The sequence below is a fragment of the Diceros bicornis genome, chromosome 10, assembly GCF_020826845.1.
Source record: "Diceros bicornis minor isolate mBicDic1 chromosome 10, mDicBic1.mat.cur, whole genome shotgun sequence".
NCBI classification, from domain to species: Eukaryota; Metazoa; Chordata; class Mammalia; order Perissodactyla; family Rhinocerotidae; genus Diceros; species Diceros bicornis.
This window is the reverse complement of record NC_080749.1, coordinates 20,161,932-20,180,479: the sequence shown is the minus strand read 5'-3', so window position 1 is coordinate 20,180,479 and position 18,548 is coordinate 20,161,932. Positions and strand designations below refer to the sequence as shown.

Sequence of the window (18,548 nt, the reverse complement as noted above, 5' to 3'; positions counted from 1 at the left end):
GTTTGGGCCCTTTAACAACAACTGCTACTTTTTACTGCACATCAGCTGCTTGGCAGGGGCTGTGGGTACCACGCTGCCCTTTATGAAAGACAGGATTGGGATCTGAGAGCTTCGATTTGTTTCCCTAGTAAGCAATGGAGTCTAGATTTGAGCAAAGGTCTACTGGCGCATCACTGCCCTTCATCAGCCAAGCCCCCGTTCGGCAGTAGGCTCCCTGGGTTAGCAGACCTAGGAGAGGACCCCAAAAGCCATGGTGGCTCTTCTTGAGATGCATCTGGAGGTGAGGGGGCACCCCGACCCCCATCTCCCTGGGACCTAGATGGAGTGAACACAGACTTTCTCCACCTCTGGAAATTTAGGGACGAGGGCTTTGCAAACAGAGAGACTGAACGGAGCCAGAAAGGCTTCAGACATGGGGAGAGCAAAGTGAGCATTCAGCCTCTGAATTTGGGGCCTCAAAATGCTTAGTTGACTGCCTCAGTCTCCCAGTGTGGGCTTTCTGAATCCCATCAGCACCTGGGTCTACGTTGATATGTGATTCCTTAATCATGCTCACTTTATTTCCTGTGGGTGCCATCTCCCATAATTAATTGAGTCCCTGCACAAAGGGAGTTATGGTTTGGGGGTTCTTCCCTACCCTACTCCCACGCCCCCAGCCCCTGCTGTGTAGCCTCATGCACAACTGAGACTTGGGATCTGCAAAGAGGGCAGGTTTGGCACAGTCTTTACTGATAATTTGAAGAAGTGAAACTTTAGTCAGGTGATTATTTTTAAAAAACTTTAAAATTTGAAATAATTTTAGATTTATAAAAGAGTTACGAAGACATTACAGAGCGTTCCCATATACCCTTCATTCAGCCTCCCCCGATGTTACCATCTCACAAAGATAATCAGGGTACATTTACCTAAACTGTGAGATTCCACGTTAACAGAACTCCAGACTCTGTTCTGATTTCCCCAGCTTTTCCACTTGATGACGTTTTTCTGTTCCAGGATCCAGGCCAGGCCACCCTGTTACTTTTAGTCTTCACGTCTGCTTAGTCACCAATCTGACAATTTCTTAGTCATCCCTTGTCTTTTATGACCTTGACATGTGTGAGGAGTAGTGCTCAGGTATTTTGTGGACCGTCCCTCAATATGGGTTTGTTTGATGTTTTATCACAATTCAACCGAGGTTATGGATTTTGGGTGGAACACCAAGGGGTGTTCTTCTCGTCAGGTCCCATCACATCAGGAGGAATATGACATCAGTATAACTTATTAATGGTCATGTTAATCTTGATCAGCTGGCTACGATTAGTTGCCAGTTTCTCTGCTGTAAAGTTACTCTTTTTCCCTTTCCACCCCCAAACCCCTGGAGAGTAGCACCTCCTGTGTGTATGTATGTGGGTGGGGTTCCTTTGAACAGACCCTATTTGTTAGATACCAGTCACGAGTCCAGCCCACACTCAAGGGAAGAGGGTATGAAGCTGCGCCTCCTGGAGGTAGCAGAGGATTTGTGAACATATGTTAAAACCAGCCACCATTGATCAGTGTTGTGGGGAGAAGCTTTGATGCTATGCACATACCTGTTTCCAGGGAGGTGATTTTTCAAATGACTTTGTTCAGTTTTAAACCCAAGATAATAGGCTGTCTTTCCTCTTCCTGTCACTAGGTTAGTGAATTTGAATAATAAAGTGCTTAAGGAATCCTATTTCTTCGAGTATTTATGATGGTTTATCAGATTTCTGCTGGCAGTTGAGTTTTAATATAGGAGAATCTGGAGGCTGTGTCCCATGGGAGTGACACATGGGAGCTCAAAGCTGAGGAGCTCGATGGGTCCTAATGTCGTGAGAGAGTGGTGCTCACCTTTGCATGTGTGACTCACTCATTTGCTTGCAAAGGTAAGGTAACAGCTTATAGGAAGTGCAAAGATAACGTCAATAGCAGACTGTATTTTTAGATGACTTTTTCCCACCTTGAAGGCTATATTTGAATTTCCAGTTGCCTTGTGTGAACTTAAGGAAAAAATATGGTTATATATAGCTTCAGCCATAATTGAACCTGTGGCAAATTCAGTTGGCTCTGTGTTGAAATGTTCTTAGGTCAGTGGTGTACTTACATGTTCCAAAATTCTTCATCAGATGCCTTTTGAATTATCTGTGGAAAACTCTATGTAGAATGCACTGTTTTTAGCATTCTGACTATTATTTATCCGTGATTGCCAATCATTTCAGCTGAATAGTGGGAAGGGGAATCTCCTATAGGAAAAGAAATACTTAATGGGTTTCTAAGGAAATATAAATCTGTATTATCTGTTTTTGATCATCTTTTCCACCAGAGATACAAGTAACTGAGATATAAAAACAAGCAATATACTCCCACCTGGTGGCAGCATACCTGACTAATTATTTGTTCTGGGAACAAAGCCGATCTTTAGGGCAAGTGGTTTGCAGATAATCTGCTCTAGCAGGAGGTGAACTGTTGAAATCTGGAACTTTCTCTTCTAGGATGATTTCCTGTTCAGCGTCTCCATTTTAAGTGGGATCCTTTGCAGCATCCTGGCGGTGTTGAAGTTTATGCTGGGGAAGGTTCTGACCAGCAGAGCACTCATAACTGATGGTGAGTAAGGCCAGGGTGCCTGATCCCTGGGTGCTGAGCTCACAGTGAGGGAAGATGCTGTTTGGGTCACTTTTAGTTGCTTGTCTTGCAGAAGAGCTCAACGATTTGGAATCTGTTCCTACTATCCTCCCCTCCCCAGGCTGTTTAATGATTCTCAGCATTCCCATATCAGGGCAGAAGTCCTGTGCCCTGGGAATTTAATAAACTCTTCATGCATCACCTCCATCCTGACCTCCTAACAGGATGGATCAGGGCTCCCCAGCCTCGTAATCATGAAGCGCAAAGGGCTTCCCGGAGTCTTGGCTTTTACGTGCATTGCTCTAAACAAGAAGTAAATGTCTTTTCTGGATTCTCTCAGTTTCCTTTGTGAATTCTCCATGCTCATTTTCCCCTCCAGCTGGTGAGATGCTCACCTGGCAGTTAAGTTACGGTTACCAGGGCCTCGCTGGGGAAATGATCCGTGTCTTCTCTGCTTAAAACCCAAACCAGGTGGAAGTTGTCCCTCTGTGTCCCTATGGGTCAGGAGGCGCTTCCTGCATGGAGTTTGGGATGACAGAGGAGGGTGCGTGAAAATAGGACAGACGCAAACTAGTGCCGGCACGTAAAGAAGAAACTTGGCAAACACTGTCACCTGGTTGTTTTCTTTGTCTTCATTCTTGAGCATGTGCCATTTCGGGGGGTCAGGAGTAGACCTGTGAGCCCCTGTACCCTGGGGTGGGAGGTCAAAGGGTAAAAGCTTGTAGCTTGGTGTGTGTGTCTGCACAAAATATAGCAGAAATTGTTGGATTTATTTTTTAAGAAAAGAACCACTATCCCTCCCCAAACTCGCAAGGTTCTCTGCTATGTGAAATACGTGAATGTAGATGTGCATGGGTGGCTGTTGTTCTGTTGTGGGTGGGGTGGATGGCAGTGCAGAGGGCCCTTCTCTCCCAGGTGACAAAGTATGGTGACACGTGCGGGCTCTGACTCCTCATCTGTGCTGATGCCCTGCTGTGTGTGGAGCGGCGCTTTTGCACAGCAGGGCATGTGGGCAGGGAATCAAAGTGAGGTTTCCAGCTTTTCAACCGCAGCTGCCCTGACAGTGGCATCGCCCATGTGTATGTATGTGGGTGGGGTTCCTTTCAACAGGCCTGCAGAAGTTGGTGTTACATGATCTAACAGGCTGACTGCAAAACCAGGGGACCCCAGAAGCTAATCCGTTGACCACTACCACTGGCAGCATCAGAATTGCTCGTGGTGATTGTTGAAAACATAGATTCCTGGGCCTCAGCTCTGAAGACGCTGATTCTGGTGTGTGAGGTGAGGCCCAGCAAGTCATATTTTACACCAGCGCCCCAGTCCGTGCAGTGCACACTGAGGTCTGCTGCTGCCTACATGGCCAATGTGAGGGGCCAGGACACAGTGTCACCAGGGAAGGTGGACCCTGCAGTGTCCAGTGCTCCTATACACCATTTTGACCAGCAGCTCTCGGATTCCTTCCCCAAGTGACCACTTCCAGCAGGGCCTGCTGTTTGCTTCCGCCCTTGCGAGATGCCTCCTTTCTCCCTGGGCTGCAAAGGCCATTTACCCGTATGAAACCAAAACTTGTTAAACAGCAGAAGCTGTTTAAAACAGTAAGAGGATCGGCTGCCGGGGTTGAGCCCTCCTGTTCCCTGCTCTGCTTTCAAGCATCGTGAAGGCCTCTCTGTGTGTCAAGCCCCAGATGAACCCCTGAGGTTGCCTTCTTCGGTCAGGCCAGGTGCAGTTGGGATTCAGCTGCCATGGGGTCTGGGTTTGCTGCTGTTAGAGCATGATGCTGCAGTAACACTGGACCGGGGGCGGTTTATGGAGTTCTCTTGTGCCTGGTACTGTGCTCGGTGCCGTGTTAGCTGGGGAAACCAGCTCTTAAGGCAGAATCAGAATTACCCCTCTCAGGTGTCTGTCCTTTTGGTTTGAAGAGTCTTGCCTGGTCCCCCAACGTGGGGTTGCAGCTGACTTAAATCCCCCCTTTGATATAGATGGAGAGCTCTCTCCATCAGGGCCGGGTCCAAAGACCTTGTGGTTCTGTCCCATGAGAATGATGCAGGCACGCCTGAGGCCACAGCCTGGGCACGTCTTCTGAGGTCTCTGTCACCCACCGAGACATCATGGATTTATGGGCAGTTTGCATAAACTGGCCCTAATTGTCCCACAAGACCCTGGCTGATCTGGGTGCCCTTTCCTCTCTGAGGCAGACACAGAATTTGGGAAGTGTTCATTCCCTGTGATTTTTGTGGTCTGGTGCTCTTTAGTCTGGAAAGAAAATGCCTGCCTTGGCCATAGGGCCCCGTTTTTTTAGGAATGAGCAGCACAGGGGGTGCTCGTGCTGAGAGCTGCGTAGGCGTTAACCAGGGGTTTGGGGGTGGATGTTCCAGCCGCCTTCGAGGTTCTTTTACGTTGCTCTGAGGGACACAGCTCTGCCTGGGCCCTTCAGGCCTGAACAGAGCAGAGGCCTGGCTGGACTTGTCTTCTGCAGTGTGTTCTGTGCCTCCCTCTCCATGTCTCTTTATTTGCAGCACAAGGGATGGGGAAGGCAGGCCTCAGGGGGCTGCACTGGTCAGCACAGCTTTCTGGGCTCCCAGTCGTCAGTACCCAGGGGCTCCTTTCCCAGTCCTGAGATGGACCCTTAAGTCATAAAACCTCTCAGTATCAGCATTTTATCTATTTAGTTGAACACAGTTCAGACACAGGAAGCTCCCTCTAGAAGCCTGAATGTGGACCTAGCAGTCAGACCCCCACCCCCCAGGCCCTCAGGCAGGGGGCCCTGTCCCCCTCACCATCCGTGACCATGGGGTTTGACCCCCTTCTCCTCAGAACAGCCGGCCCTCTGCCTTGACTGGTGGTTTTACTTAACATTTTACAGATATTCCAGATACTAAGATTCTATTTAGGCTTCACTGTTTTTCTAACTTCCCACCATTTTACTTGGTGTACAGAGAAGACCTCAATGATAAGTATGTTTTTTTCTAACGAAATAACTTCTGACTTCATAATTTTCACACGAAACCGTCCATACACATAAGCGGTATTTCCATCATACTCTTAAACCAGGGAGAGGTCATTAAAAGAGAAGTGGATGGTTTCAGTGAAAATTGTTTCACAAACAGGTGGAAAGTGGGGGAGAACACTCCTCAGGTGGAGGGAATTGTGGGAGAGAGCCTGGGGCATCTGAGGGGGTGCATGAGGAAGCGGACTCATGGGGCAAGGGCTGGGCAGGTTGTGCAGGACGTTAGGTCAAGGGTAGGATTTTGGATATTTTGCTAAATATTTAAATAGATAAGGTGACATGATTGATTTTTTTTCTAAAGAGCCCCCTGTCCGTCAAGGTGGAGAACAGAGCGGAAGGAACAAGGGCTGAAGCAGGGACCGTCTCGGAGGATCTGAGGGGGGTGGCGGTGGCATGGACAGGGGTGAGGGCAGAGTGGCAAGGATGTAGGGGATTTGAGGAAATGTTGGCGATATTAATAAAATGGGCAGGGCTTGGGGATGAACTGGCCATGGGGGTTGGTGAGAGAGACAGAAAAACAGAGCACTACTGCAAAGAGCAGAGGCAGTACCCCTGTCCCCAAGCCTGTTCCCCAAAAGGGCCTCCCTGGGGGGTTGGTGTGCTCCGCATCACTTGCTTGGTGGGAGTGTCAGCAAAATCTGCACAGTAATTACAGCCTCCTGCTAATTGCATTGTCTGGGATCCCGGTTTTACTCCTTCATTGATTAGCAGAGCTAGGGAACCATCTGTAATTATCTCCTCCCTGTTCTTCCCTCACTTTGGGAGGTGGGGTCACGATGGGATTCGGGACCATGCCTAGCCCTAATATTGGGGGTGTTCTGAGGGCCTGGCTCTAGGGTGCATCCCTTGTGGCCGCTACCCTGGGAATGCCCCTCTCGGGGTCTGGCCCAGGGCTGCGGGCAAGCCAAGCGCTTTCTCTCCAAGCAGGAAGCAAGGGCAGCAAATGGCTTCTGGTGCAGGGCGGGCGGGCCTCACCTGTCAGCAGGTGAGGTGGCTGCCTCCCAGGCTCGAGCTGTGTGTGAACTTGGTCAGGCTGACTCCACCAGACCCTTTGTCGCTGGGTTGTGTCCCTACAGCCAGAAAGCAGATCTTTGGGGAAAAGGGGGCAGCAGGAGGTGGGTAAATTCCAGGCCTCCCCACTCCGTGCCATGCAGCGCAGTAAATCTTGTCGAATTTGGTTTTGTTGATTTGGCTGTTTAGTAAACATGCGATGGTTGCTGTGAGGACTAGGCTGAAGCTGGCTTTGTATTATTTAAGGTAAAATGATTTTTTACAGCAAATTAATATTACAAATCAGGCATAGGAAGATTGTGGAAAGGTCCCTGGGGGAATCTCCAGTGCTCCCTGCGGGGACAGCTGGAAACCTCTCTGAGTTGAGGGCCCGGGGGGCAGACTGTACTCACGCTCTCAAGATTCTAAAACACCAAGAGTCTATGATGGTTTTCAAGCACATGAAAAACTTTTAACCAGAATTTTCTGCATAAAATTAATGTGCTTAATTATACAGATTCTTACCTGTCATTAAGGCCAGTCTGGTGGAGCCTCTAATCAAGATAGCCTCCGACATTATTTTGTGTTCTTAAACCAGTAACAGCATTTATTCTTTATAACAGCTCTGGTTTTAACTGAGGGACGAGCTTGTGGGCCTGGGTGGGGTGGGGACATCTCCCCAGAGGTGAGTGACCCACAGGGCCTTGTGCGCTGCGTTGGAAGATGGGTGGTCTGGTGGGCGGGGCTGTGAGCTCAGGGTCTTCATGTGGAATGACTGCGCTGGGAAGGCTCTAACATCCCGAAGGCTGTGGCAGGACAGACAAGGAACTGTGCCCCAGTCCCGGTGTGCTCCTTCCAGCTTTCTTGTGCAGGCTTACTGCACAGGAGGTGAGGCTGAACTGAGTCAGGCTCTGTTATAAGCAAAGGTGAGCGGAGCTGAGCAAGTCAGAGGCTCCTCCTAGAAGGTGAACGCACCGCAGATCCATCAGCTATGAGCTCTTGGGAGCACACCTGAGTGGGAGCACGTGTGGGTGGGCCCTGCTGTCAGAGCCAGAGGCTGGTCTGTCCGTGGCTGGCAGAGTGGGGTGACTTGGTGGAGCTGAGTGGACATCTAGTGGCTGTCTGGGGGAACCTCACATGCTCTCTGCATCCTTTCTGAGCTCCACCGGGCTTCTCTGAGGGCTCCAGGGGCCCACTTATGCCATGACAAAGAAGAAGAGAGGAGAGTGAAGAATCCCAGTTTGTCCTGGGGCAGCGGCCATCTCCTCCTTGTCTCTCTCTTTCCTCTAGTCAGCCCCCCTCAAAAATTCTGCCAACTTGGAGAATGCCTGAGAGGTAAACTCTAGCCCAGGGAACCCGTGACAGAGTGGGGGCTTCTGCTGATGCTTTTGGTGGCCTTCTGAAAAAAAAACGTCTGCAGAGATTTTTATTTTTTGAAGACTGGGCTGATTCCACCTGTTAAAAAGAACGGGAAGATTCCAGGGACACCCAGACGCAAGAGGGTAAACACCAGCCTCCCATAATGGGAGAGGGGAAGTATGACCTTGATGTATCAGCCTGCCCTTCTCAGAGTGGACCCGCTGTCCGCCTGCTCTGGGAGGTGTGGAGGCAGAACTGAGGGTGTGATATGCAGAGGCCAAACCCCATGGGCGGGCCCGAGAAGGAGGAAGTTCCCATGTACTCTACATGCAAGGGGCTGGGAAGGACCCAGGTGGCACAAAGCTTTCCATTGTGGTGACAAAGGCTGCAGGTGGGCCATTGTGCTTTTAAAACATGTGGGCTTAGGAGGGTCTGCTACGTGAACTGCATGGAGGATGGAGCTGAAAGGATGCTGAACACATTTCTTCATTGTCCAGAGGTGAGTGAGGTGGAGGAGCCACAGAAACAAACTCCATGGGGGCTCAGCCTGCAGCCTTGTCCCTGGGCCACCCTGAGAAGGGGAAGCCAGGAGGCAGCATGGGGAGGGGGCCTGCCTGCCCCTCACTCCCATGGTTAGAGGTGGAAGACTTGGAGATTTGGCCTCGGGACTTGGTGGGACACATCACAGGTGAGGCTGAAGTCAGCACCTCTGCTCCTGCCTCCCGTTCTCCCCAGGGCACCTAGGCTGGCTGTCCGGCAGAGGGGACCCTAGTGGGTGATGGGTGGAGGTGCTCCGCCTCCAGGCAGGTAGAGGCCCCACGTGGAAGAGCCTTCTCTTGACACAGTTCTCTGGGTTGGTCTCTGGAGGATGCAGCCTCCAAGTGGGAGGAAGATTGAGGAGTTTGCCTCTCCTAGTCGCTTCCTGTCACCTTTATCCATGTGAAATTGGGTTGGAAGGGTCAACCAGGTGTGAAGCTTGCGGAGAGCCTCAGAAGGGACTGGGGAGGCTGACTCTCCAGGGAGCCCCAGGCCACACCCTGTAGTGCAGGAGTGCACCCTGGGCCCAGATCAAAACCCCTTCTTGATGGCAGGCTCCCCGGAGCTCTAGCCACAGGCCCTGCCAGAGCCTGAGCAGTGGTGGCTTCCTTTCTCTCGGGACAGGTCAGCCTGGCTGCTGCTGCAGAGTAGGAGCCCTCTTAGCACCACTAAGGCCATGCCCCATGCCTTCCTTTCCTCCTTCCCTCCATCTGCTAATTCATGAATTAATGCAGCAATCATCAGTTGAGCCCTTGAGAAGTCCCAGCCCCTGTTCTGGGACTTGGAATATAGCAAGAAGAGAGAGAAATTCTCTGTCCTTAAGCCTATGTTCTAGTGGTGAAGAGATCATTGTAAAAAGAAAAATGGTAAAAATATCGTGTTATGAAGTGAAGAACTGTGGAGAAAAATGAAGCCGCAGCAAGGATGAGAAGGTCAGAGGGTGTGGCCGGGTAAAGAGGAATCGCATTAGGGGCTCTGATGGTATCAGAGTTCAGGCTGAAAGGAGGCAGCCACGGGAGACCCCAGGAGGAGGGGTCCGGGCTGATGGGTGGTAAGTCCAAAGGCCCTGTGGGGAGGCCAGGGTTGGCTGTTGCAGGCAGTGTGGGTGTGGCCAGAGCACAGTAAACAAGGAAGAGAGCTGTGGGCGTGATGTGGGAGAGGCCGGGAGGGTTGATCACATCATGTCTTGTCAGCCCTGAAGACTTTGGACAGTATTCAAAATTGGGCAGATTTTCTATTGGAGGTTTTGGCTGCTGTCCACTTACCAAGGTCACTCTGGCTTTCTGGCTGCTGTGAGGGGAGTGGATTGTGGTTGGAGGGAGATGTGGGCAGGAGGGGAACCAGAGAAGGTGGTGAAGATGCTGCTGCAGGGGTGCAGGCAGGGGATGGCGTGGCTTGGGCCAGGGTTGGGCGGGGGCGGGGGTGAGAGGTAGAGAGACAGAATGAGTTTTGGAGGTAACAATTGGCAAGAGTTACTTCATGGATTGGTTAGATTTGGGGATTGATTGGATTTGGGGTGTGAGAGAAGTCAAGGATGGGCTCCTAGATTTCTGGCCTCGACAGCTAGGTGGATGGTGGCACCATTTACAGAGAAGGTGGCTAGCGGGTTAGGTATCCGGGGACAGAAATTGAGATTTTTGTTTTGAATATATTCAGTTTGAGATGCTTATATGAGTGAGTCTGCAGCTGAGGGGAAAGGTCAGGACAAAAGAGAGAAAGTTGGGAGACACTGGCTTATGGGATTGGAGGTGATAACCTAGGGGGAGGATGTAGATAGAGGAGAGTTCAGAGGACTGAGCTGGGCACTCAGATGAGGAAGAGGAGGAGGATCTAGCAGAGAAGACTAAGAATAGCTAGAGTGGAGAGGAGAGCCAGCAGAGTGCAGTGTCAGGGAAGGAAGGCCAAATAAGAGTTCCCAGAAGGAGGGTGTAAGATGAGGACCAGGAATTAACCTTGGCATGTGTCAGCATGGAATCGTCATCCATGACCTCAGGGACGGCAGTGGGGAGGAGGGAACCTGAGGGGGATGGGGTGAAGAGAGTGGGGAGGTGCAGATATGGAGACAGCCTGAGTAGACAACTCTTGAGGGAGTTCTGTGAAGGGCGATAGTGAGTGGGGGTTGTGTTGGGGGTGGCATGGGGTCAAGGAAGGAGTTTGAGGTGGGTGATGGTAAGATTTCTCCCAGTGGGAAGGATCCACGAGAGGGAGAATTTCAAGAACCAAGTCCTTTGATGAACAGGTTTGAAGGAGTTAGCCTTACACAGGGATGACAGAGAAGCAGCTGAGTATGTGGGGGAGGCAGTCACGGGTGAGAGGTGTATTTAGTGTTGGGACGATATTGTCTGAACCTCTGTGCTCTAAGAAGTACGAGGCTGGGTCACCAGCTGAGAATTGGAGTGGGGAGATGATGGAGATTCGAGGGAAAGGAAGAGGGTGTGATGCAGCACTCAGAGCTGTCCCCGCAGGCCCCTGCTTCATCTTGTTCCCATTATCGGGGAGCAGCCTGTTGGAGTCCACCTCTTGGATCCTGAGAAAGGGGTCTTACCAGGCTTTTCTCAGATCATCTCTACCCCCTCGCTCTTCCTCTCTCCCTGCTATTCCTTTAGAACCTCTCCCCTAGGTGTCCAGCCCCCAGTGAATGCATTTAAAGTTGTTTGATCTCCATTTTCCCACTTGAACCTGGAGTTAATGCTTTTGAATTCAGCAAAAGCACAGTACTGCAATGCAGGTGCAGCTGCCCCAGAAACAAAGCAGGGCCTGTTGCTGGCAGGTCACTGGCCCTGCACAGACCAGCTGCCAGGGGACCACTGGGGCAGCAGGGACCTGGAGCTTCCCTCCAGGCCACCATTAGGCTGAGACAGGCAAGGAGCCTGTGGCTCACCCCACAGCTAGACCCCAGGAGCCACTCTAAGCTCCTCCTTTCCCATGTGGCCGTTGAAAACTCACGGGTAAAATGGAAGTGTGACTCCCAAACTGTGGGGACCAAATGAGGTAACATATGTGAGAGGAGATGGTGATCGATATCTATTGGCTCCAGTTCTGTTTCGACTGCCAATTCTACAGCCATGCAGTGAATTCTAGACTTTGCATTTCTCTTCCTGGGGAGTGAGAATCCCTGGGTGACTTAAGGAGACTCTGGAAGGAAAGGAGGTGGGTTCAGATAGAACCCCAGCCCTGCCCCTCTCTATTTGTACAATTCTGGTCAATTTATTTAACTTTAACTAACTCTGCTTAACCTAGTTCTTTCCTTGGTAAATGAGGATAATAATCCTATCATAATAATCCTATGAACTGACTTCATAGGATTGAGAAGGTCCCAGCTCAGCACTTGGCCCATCAGACATTCAACAGATTTGAGTCACCAAGATCTGAATGTCTCCTGTGTGCCAGGCACTGTCCCGGACACGGCAGGTTCTACAGGGATGGAAGTTCCTCATGGTCTGCATTCTGGTGGGCATGGGAGGAAGACCGCCAGGAACCACACACAGGCTACGTCATGCGGGCATAAGTGCCTGGCAGGGGATGGAAACGGACAGTGGGGGTGACGGCTCTATCCAGGGAGGACTCTGGTGTCATTCGAGTGGAGACTTGACAAGCCATGTGGGCATCTGAGGTGGTGACTGTTACCCACAAGAGTGCTTCTGGGCGACGTTCCTTCCAGCACACGCTCTGGAATGTGGAGGCACGCCTGGCACTGGGTAGTTTTCTTGGTGGCTAACGAAGTTCACTTGGCACTGCCCTCAGCCTCTTTCCTTCTTCTCCAGGGTTTAACTCCCTCGTGGGTGGCGTGATGGGCTTCTCCATTCTTCTGAGTGCGGAGGTGTTCAAGCATGACTCGGCAGTCTGGTACCTGGATGGCAGCATAGGTGTGCTGATCGGCCTCACCATATTTGCCTACGGGGTCAAGTAAGTGCCTGCTTTCATCTTTGCTTCCCCGCGGTTGTATTTTCCACCTTCAATGGTCACATCCTGTACCTGTGACCTCCCTGGGCCTGGGTGAGGTCAGGTGACTGGAAAAGCCCCCAGCAGGAGTCAGCTATTCTTGTGGCTGGCAAAGAAGTGAGGCAAGGACTTTGACAAGAGGCCTGGGGTTTAAGTCACAAAGGGCCTCCTTTACTTTTGTCTGCTGTTTTTATAGTTTGCTCTGTGGTCCTCCCTTTAACCACTCATGCCTGAAGATTTGTGCCGCTTCCTTTCTCCATCACAGGAGTTGTAATGATGCACTGGGCAGGTGCATTTGTGTAGTGTCCTCACGGGTAAGGTCCCTTCTGCCACCTGCTACATGCGGGTGATGCTACAGTGAGTGGGGGGAGGCCAAGCAGCACCACTTGGCCAGATGCTGGGCCCCCCCACTTAGAGAACTTTTTACAGAAGGGACAGTGCAGAAGGGCCACGCTGAGGACAAACCCACCCTGGGCCTTGGGTCCTAGCCCACTGTGCGCCCTCTCACTGAAGAAGTCCTATGTGGGCATCACTGACTCCACATCCAGCATCCAGGCTGGAGTCGGCCTTTGAGAGAACTGTTTCTAAAAGGCACTGAGTTTTTAAATGTTAAAATGCTTCCTGTCTCCCACTAGGATGGCTCTAATAAAAAGACAGTAAGTGCTGGCGAGGATGTGGAGAAATTGGAACTGTCATACATTGCTGGTGGGAATGTAAAATGGTGCAACTGCTTTGGAAACAGTTGGGTAGTTCCTCAGAATGTTCCATGTGGAGTTACCATTTGACCCAGCAGTTCCAGTCTTTGGTATATCCTCCAGAGAAATGAAAACACACATCCACACAAACACTGGTACATGAACATTCATAGTGGCATTATTCATAGTAGGCAAAAAGTAGAAACAACCCCATTGTCTGTTAACTGATGAATGGATGAATAAAATGTGGTAGAGCCATACAGTGGAGTGTTACTCAGCCATAAAAAGAATGAAGTACTGAGCCATGCTACAACGTGGATGAACCTCAAACATATGAAAGCAGCCAGTTACAAAAGGCCACATATCAAATGATTCCATTTATAGGAAATATCCAGAAGAGGCAAATCTATAGAGATTGAAAGTAGATTAGCAGTTGCCAGGGGGAGGTGGAGAGGGGAGACTGGGAAGTGATTGCTGGTGGGTATGGGGTTTCTTTTTGAGGTGATGAGAATGTTCTGGTTTTAGATGGTAATGATGGTTGTACACTATGCATATACTAAAACCCACTGAATTGTACACTTTAAAGGGTGAATTTTATGGTATGTGACATATATATGTAAAAAAAACTACCTCCTGTCTGCTTCCCCAAGCGCTCAAGCCCCGGGGCTGTGGAGGGTGTGTTGCGGGGTGACCTGTCTGTTTCCTCTTTGCAGACTCCTCATCGACATGGTGCCCAGGGTGAGGCAGACGCGCCACTACGAGATGTTTGAGTGAAGGTGGCCAGAGCCATCAGCTCCGCATCCGCCTGAAGACTGTCAGGACGACAAGAAGTTTCCACACAGGCAGATGGTGCCAATATTTAACTGAACATCCAATTTCTTTTTTGGAAAGTTTGTGCACATGGGAATGAGGTCTGCCCAGCAGGTCGGTCTGCACTGCTCCCCCTCGCTCCACTGCCCTTGTCAAACACCTTAAGACAATGCACACGGGAGGGGAGACAGGTCTCCCCATCTCCAGCAGGGAGATCCATGGGGATCTCCAGCGACCTTTTCTATTTATTGGAGTAAAAAGGTTCTTGTGGGTAGCATAAGATCCCTGCTTGGCAGAAAGTTGTTCTGTGGTGCTCTGAGCCTGAACTGGATAGCAACTGACCAGACCCACCTCCTCTGGACTCCATGTGGCCCCAGCCACCTCCTAGCTCCAGAGTCCCTTATATCCTGGCAGATTTTAAGGAACGACTGTATCCTTTTGTCCCTCACCCCTTTACATACCCAGAACCATCAGTATGTATCACTTCCTAACTTCTATCAATGTATTTCATTAGTTTCATACTGTTTTACTAATCCTCAATCTAGACAGATTTGTCCAAAAGGAGACCATTCTATTTTTAAAGTACTTAGTGATATACGTATGAGCTTTGCATGGACGAACTAAGCACATGACCCTTTCTTGTATATTCAGAACCTGAACATACATGTAAAAACAAGATCCATTTTTGAGAGATGTGAAACTACAGTTTATTTGTAATAAATAATGATATAATCTATCCATGTATGCATATATCTATATGCTGTGTTAAGTGGTAATGGTACATTACAGTCTGTTAGAGATGGCTTACTCCTGTGTAAGGAACAAGATTTCTCCGTTTCTGTCATGTTAGGTATAGAGTCCGTACAAGTGTTCCCCCAACACGCAACATTCTGTACCTCTAGCACTGACGCTCGTGCTGGCGACAGTGTCTGACCAATAAAGACCATTACCTGTTTTGTATGGTACGGGAAGTCATCTTTGAGAGTTGTCACCGTCGTGGGCAGGTTTTCTGTTGTGACTGAAGGATGACGTGGAGGGGGTCGCTTGTGCCTCGGGGGAGTGTGAGTGGAGACCCGGGAGGACTGTTGTGATGGGCTCTGTGGGGCAGGCCCATCGCCCGCTCAGGTCGAGGAGAGTGTCCACACATTCATTTGTTGGTACCTGAGGCCCCTGGAGCTGATCTTGCCTGGGGCTGAGGGATGGCTGCTCCCAGGCCTCGCTCCCACCTGTGCCCTGTCTCCCAAGCGGCTATTTCGGGCTGGTTAAGGGAGGGTGGTCTAAGATCTCACTGACCTTGTTTCAAGCTGATGCGTCAGCAGGGCTTCCTCCAACAGCATTCTGAAGAGAGTTCTAGGGGATGTTAACATGCTACATGGAAAAAAACAGTCAACTGTTCCAGCAGGTTTGGGAAATGCATGCTTTAACTAACAAACAGGTTTCTTTCCTGCAGGTTTCCTCATAGAATGTAATTAATATACATTGTGGAAGCTATGATGTAGCATCCCCTAAACATACACATTCAGGTTTTTCTTGGCACCTTTTTTGGGACTTGCCTCCCACCAAACAGGCTGTGGGAACTGCATGGTGTCTGTCTCCAGTCTGTGTAGTAGCCAGGAAAGGCTGTGCTGATGAGGGCCGAGCCATGGCCCTCCGGCATCACCACAGGTGAGCCCTTGGTATGGGCACGGACTTGACCCTCCTCATGTTTCCAGGGCATGTGCCTAACCAAGTGCTCATGGGCCACTGAGCGCTGGGTCAAAAAGTGCTCTTTGTGAGGAGCGGGAACATGTTCCAGGTCTAAGAGGCCCTCAGATAGCCTTATAGGGGCTATTTTGCTCCCACATCCTTAAAGATTTTTAAACATCTTACGTAGTACACAGTTATCTCAAAAAAACCAAAAATAGCCTACCGGTCCACTTTTCTAATTCAGTTCCCTCCCAGGGGCTCAGCAATTAGCACCGGTGGACGTGCTGTAAGGGAAAGAATACGCAACAGTAAAGCCTTTCCCCTCCACTCCTTACACACACCGTTCTATTGGCATTTTCAGCAGTGTGTTTGCAAACAGTGCGATGCAGTCAGTGGACGCCACGTGGGGTATGGGGCTGGACGACAGCTGGGCTTTGTTCTGCAGGGGACCCTGCACCCACCCAGCCCCCAAAAATCACTCCCACCTGTGACACAAGAAAAGTTTATTGAAAAATAAAGTTCTCCCTAGTTTTTTCTACAACAGTGGAAAACAAAGCCGTGCTCTCTACGCCGGTACAGTACGTTTGGACAGCAACACCTTATCTGCAGAATCCTGCACTACTTAACCCCAGAAGTGAACAGTAGGAAGATGGTAGTACCAGGAGCTGGCTGAAGACACAGACGCGAAAGGCCATTAGCTTAAAGTCATCAAGGTTGTGACAGCAACTACAGTAGAAAGGACGTCACCATCTCCTTTGGCATTGAGTGTTCTATTGTCCTGTTAATACTCGGCAGGACAAGGAGCAAAATGCTTCCCAAGTTTGCCCCATCTCAGCTTTGGCGGAGGTGGCAGACTGTGCTAAATTCCCGTCCTGCTGTCCCAGCAAGGATTTCAGACCCCAGTGCTGCAAATGCTCTCTGACCACCCACTGCTACCCGCCCCCCCCCCCAGGCATGGGCCCCCCCCACTGAGTGAGCACATGGCTCCCCTTCGGTCCCTTTGCTATGCCTCACCAGCCGCAAGGGGGTGGTGGAGATAATCTTAAGGCCTCACAAAATCTGGGATAGAGGGAATGATGCTCGGAAGAAGGTAAATATCAATCCTACATCCACAGAAGTGTAAGACTGCTGATTCAGTTGAAGAGAATCCAAAGGATCTTAAAAAGACATGACTCCAGCAAATTCCTTCATATTCCACAACTGCAGTCTACCCAGAATGGGGCCAAATAGGAGAGGAGATAAAACTCTAAAACCCCAATAAAACAAAAGTGAACTGCTATTTAGGTGATTTGGGAAAACATCATTAAATGACTAGCAGCCTCTGGGAGAGGTTCTAAAGATGACATCCTCCCCAACCAGGGCGGGTATGGAATTAACCTTTCATTTGATAGAAACATGTGACAGCTAATCAGCCCGGGAGTCTGGTCCCTGTGGACTGGACTGTGGAGGGGCCGCCCTGGCCAGCAGGGGACAGCAAAGGGACTTCCTGGGGAATGAGTAAGTTCAATTGGTCATTCCTTTCCCCTTAAATAAAAAACAGAAAAGCCTTTATTATTGCATTTCAGAGGAATATAGTTAACTTTGACTTAAGGGGTAGAGTCTGTCAGAGAACTCATTTTAATTTCTAGCTCAAAAAGTTGTGCAAAGAAAAACTCTGGAATGGTCCAGAAGATAACAGTGGGGTGAGGTCCAGTATGTGGCCAAAGGTCACCCTTGTCATCTGTAGTTTATAAATTCTTGCAGCCTAGTTTCATCTGGGGCTGAAGTCGGGCGTATTTTCAAATCAGTCAGTGCATTCAAGGAGACAGTAAGATTTCAAGCAGCAGGGCGGGCATAAGACTCAGACATATATCCTAAACCCGTCATTCCTACAACATTCCATCAACTTGGAATAGTATTTTCATGTAAGTATTACTTTTGAATCAACAGATAGGGAGTGAGCTCAGCTCTTTATTTCTCAAATTTTATGAGATGCTAACAACAATATTTAACATTTACTAGAGCTTACTATATGCCAGACACTGCTAAACACTGAATCCTCACAAAAACCCTAAGTGCTAAGAAAGCTAGGGTAAGTTTTATCTGCATCCGAGACTATACAGCTAATTTGGCCTTTTGCTATAAAAACTTGGTTTTCCACTTTTTGTTGGAAGCCAACAAGAATGAAAGGAACTCACCCTCAGCTTTAGAAAATCTCCCCCTTCCTAAAGAAGTCTGAAGCTATTTATGTCCATCCATCTCTTCACATGAAGGTGCTCTGCGGCCCTATGGGGATGGACGGGGTTAGAAGGAAGCCAATGTGACAATTAAAATATTTTTAAATAAATAAAACAATCCAGGCTTGGAAAAGTAACACATAAAACAGAGCCTGTCGTTAACAAAATAGACTTTCTTTTCTTAAAATCAAGAATTTTGGGGGCATGGAAGAGGGTGGCAATGTCCCACTTATATACACAATCTAGGTAAACCACCTTGGAGAAATGGGGTGGCTTGCCTTGGTCTGGTCTGAAGAGCACAAACCCACCTATAAACAGCTCAGTTTCAGTTCAACCTGTCAGATTCATGCCTCCACTACTGGTGAGTTGCCCTGGGGCTCTACTCCCAAAGGGAAGCTAAGTAGTCACCTTTATTAAACCCTGTGTTCGCCAAGGAAACAAAAAAAAAACGGGGTGCATAGTCTGTCCCCCTTATGATGTTAACCGGATAAAGTGTTTTGGGGCCACTGCTACTAATGAGCTCAGCAGGGCCTAAGACCTTTCAGTACAACACCTCAGACAGGGCTGGTCTTCTGCCCCGGCCACACCTCACCAAGTGCCCGCGCAGCAGATAGCACAGACCCATGGCACATTAGCGGACAGACCCAAAGACATGGCTGAGCAGCCTGGGAGGGTATGGGCTGGTCT

At 49.7% G+C, this 18,548-nt stretch overlaps 1 protein-coding gene across 1 annotated transcript in view; it reads left to right on the top strand.

The window, feature by feature from the left end:
* Positions 1–16,585, top strand: part of TMEM163 (transmembrane protein 163) — a 232,026-nt gene extending 215,441 nt beyond the window's left edge. Inside the window, exons 6-8 of the mRNA XM_058548853.1 lie at positions 2,490–2,601; positions 12,277–12,418; positions 13,863–16,585. Coding sequence (XP_058404836.1) covers positions 2,490–2,601; positions 12,277–12,418; positions 13,863–13,923 — 315 coding nt within the window. The 3' untranslated portion in view covers positions 13,924–16,585. The remainder of the gene's footprint in view (positions 1–2,489; positions 2,602–12,276; positions 12,419–13,862) is intronic.
* The last annotated feature ends 1,963 nt before the right edge of the window (positions 16,586–18,548 follow it).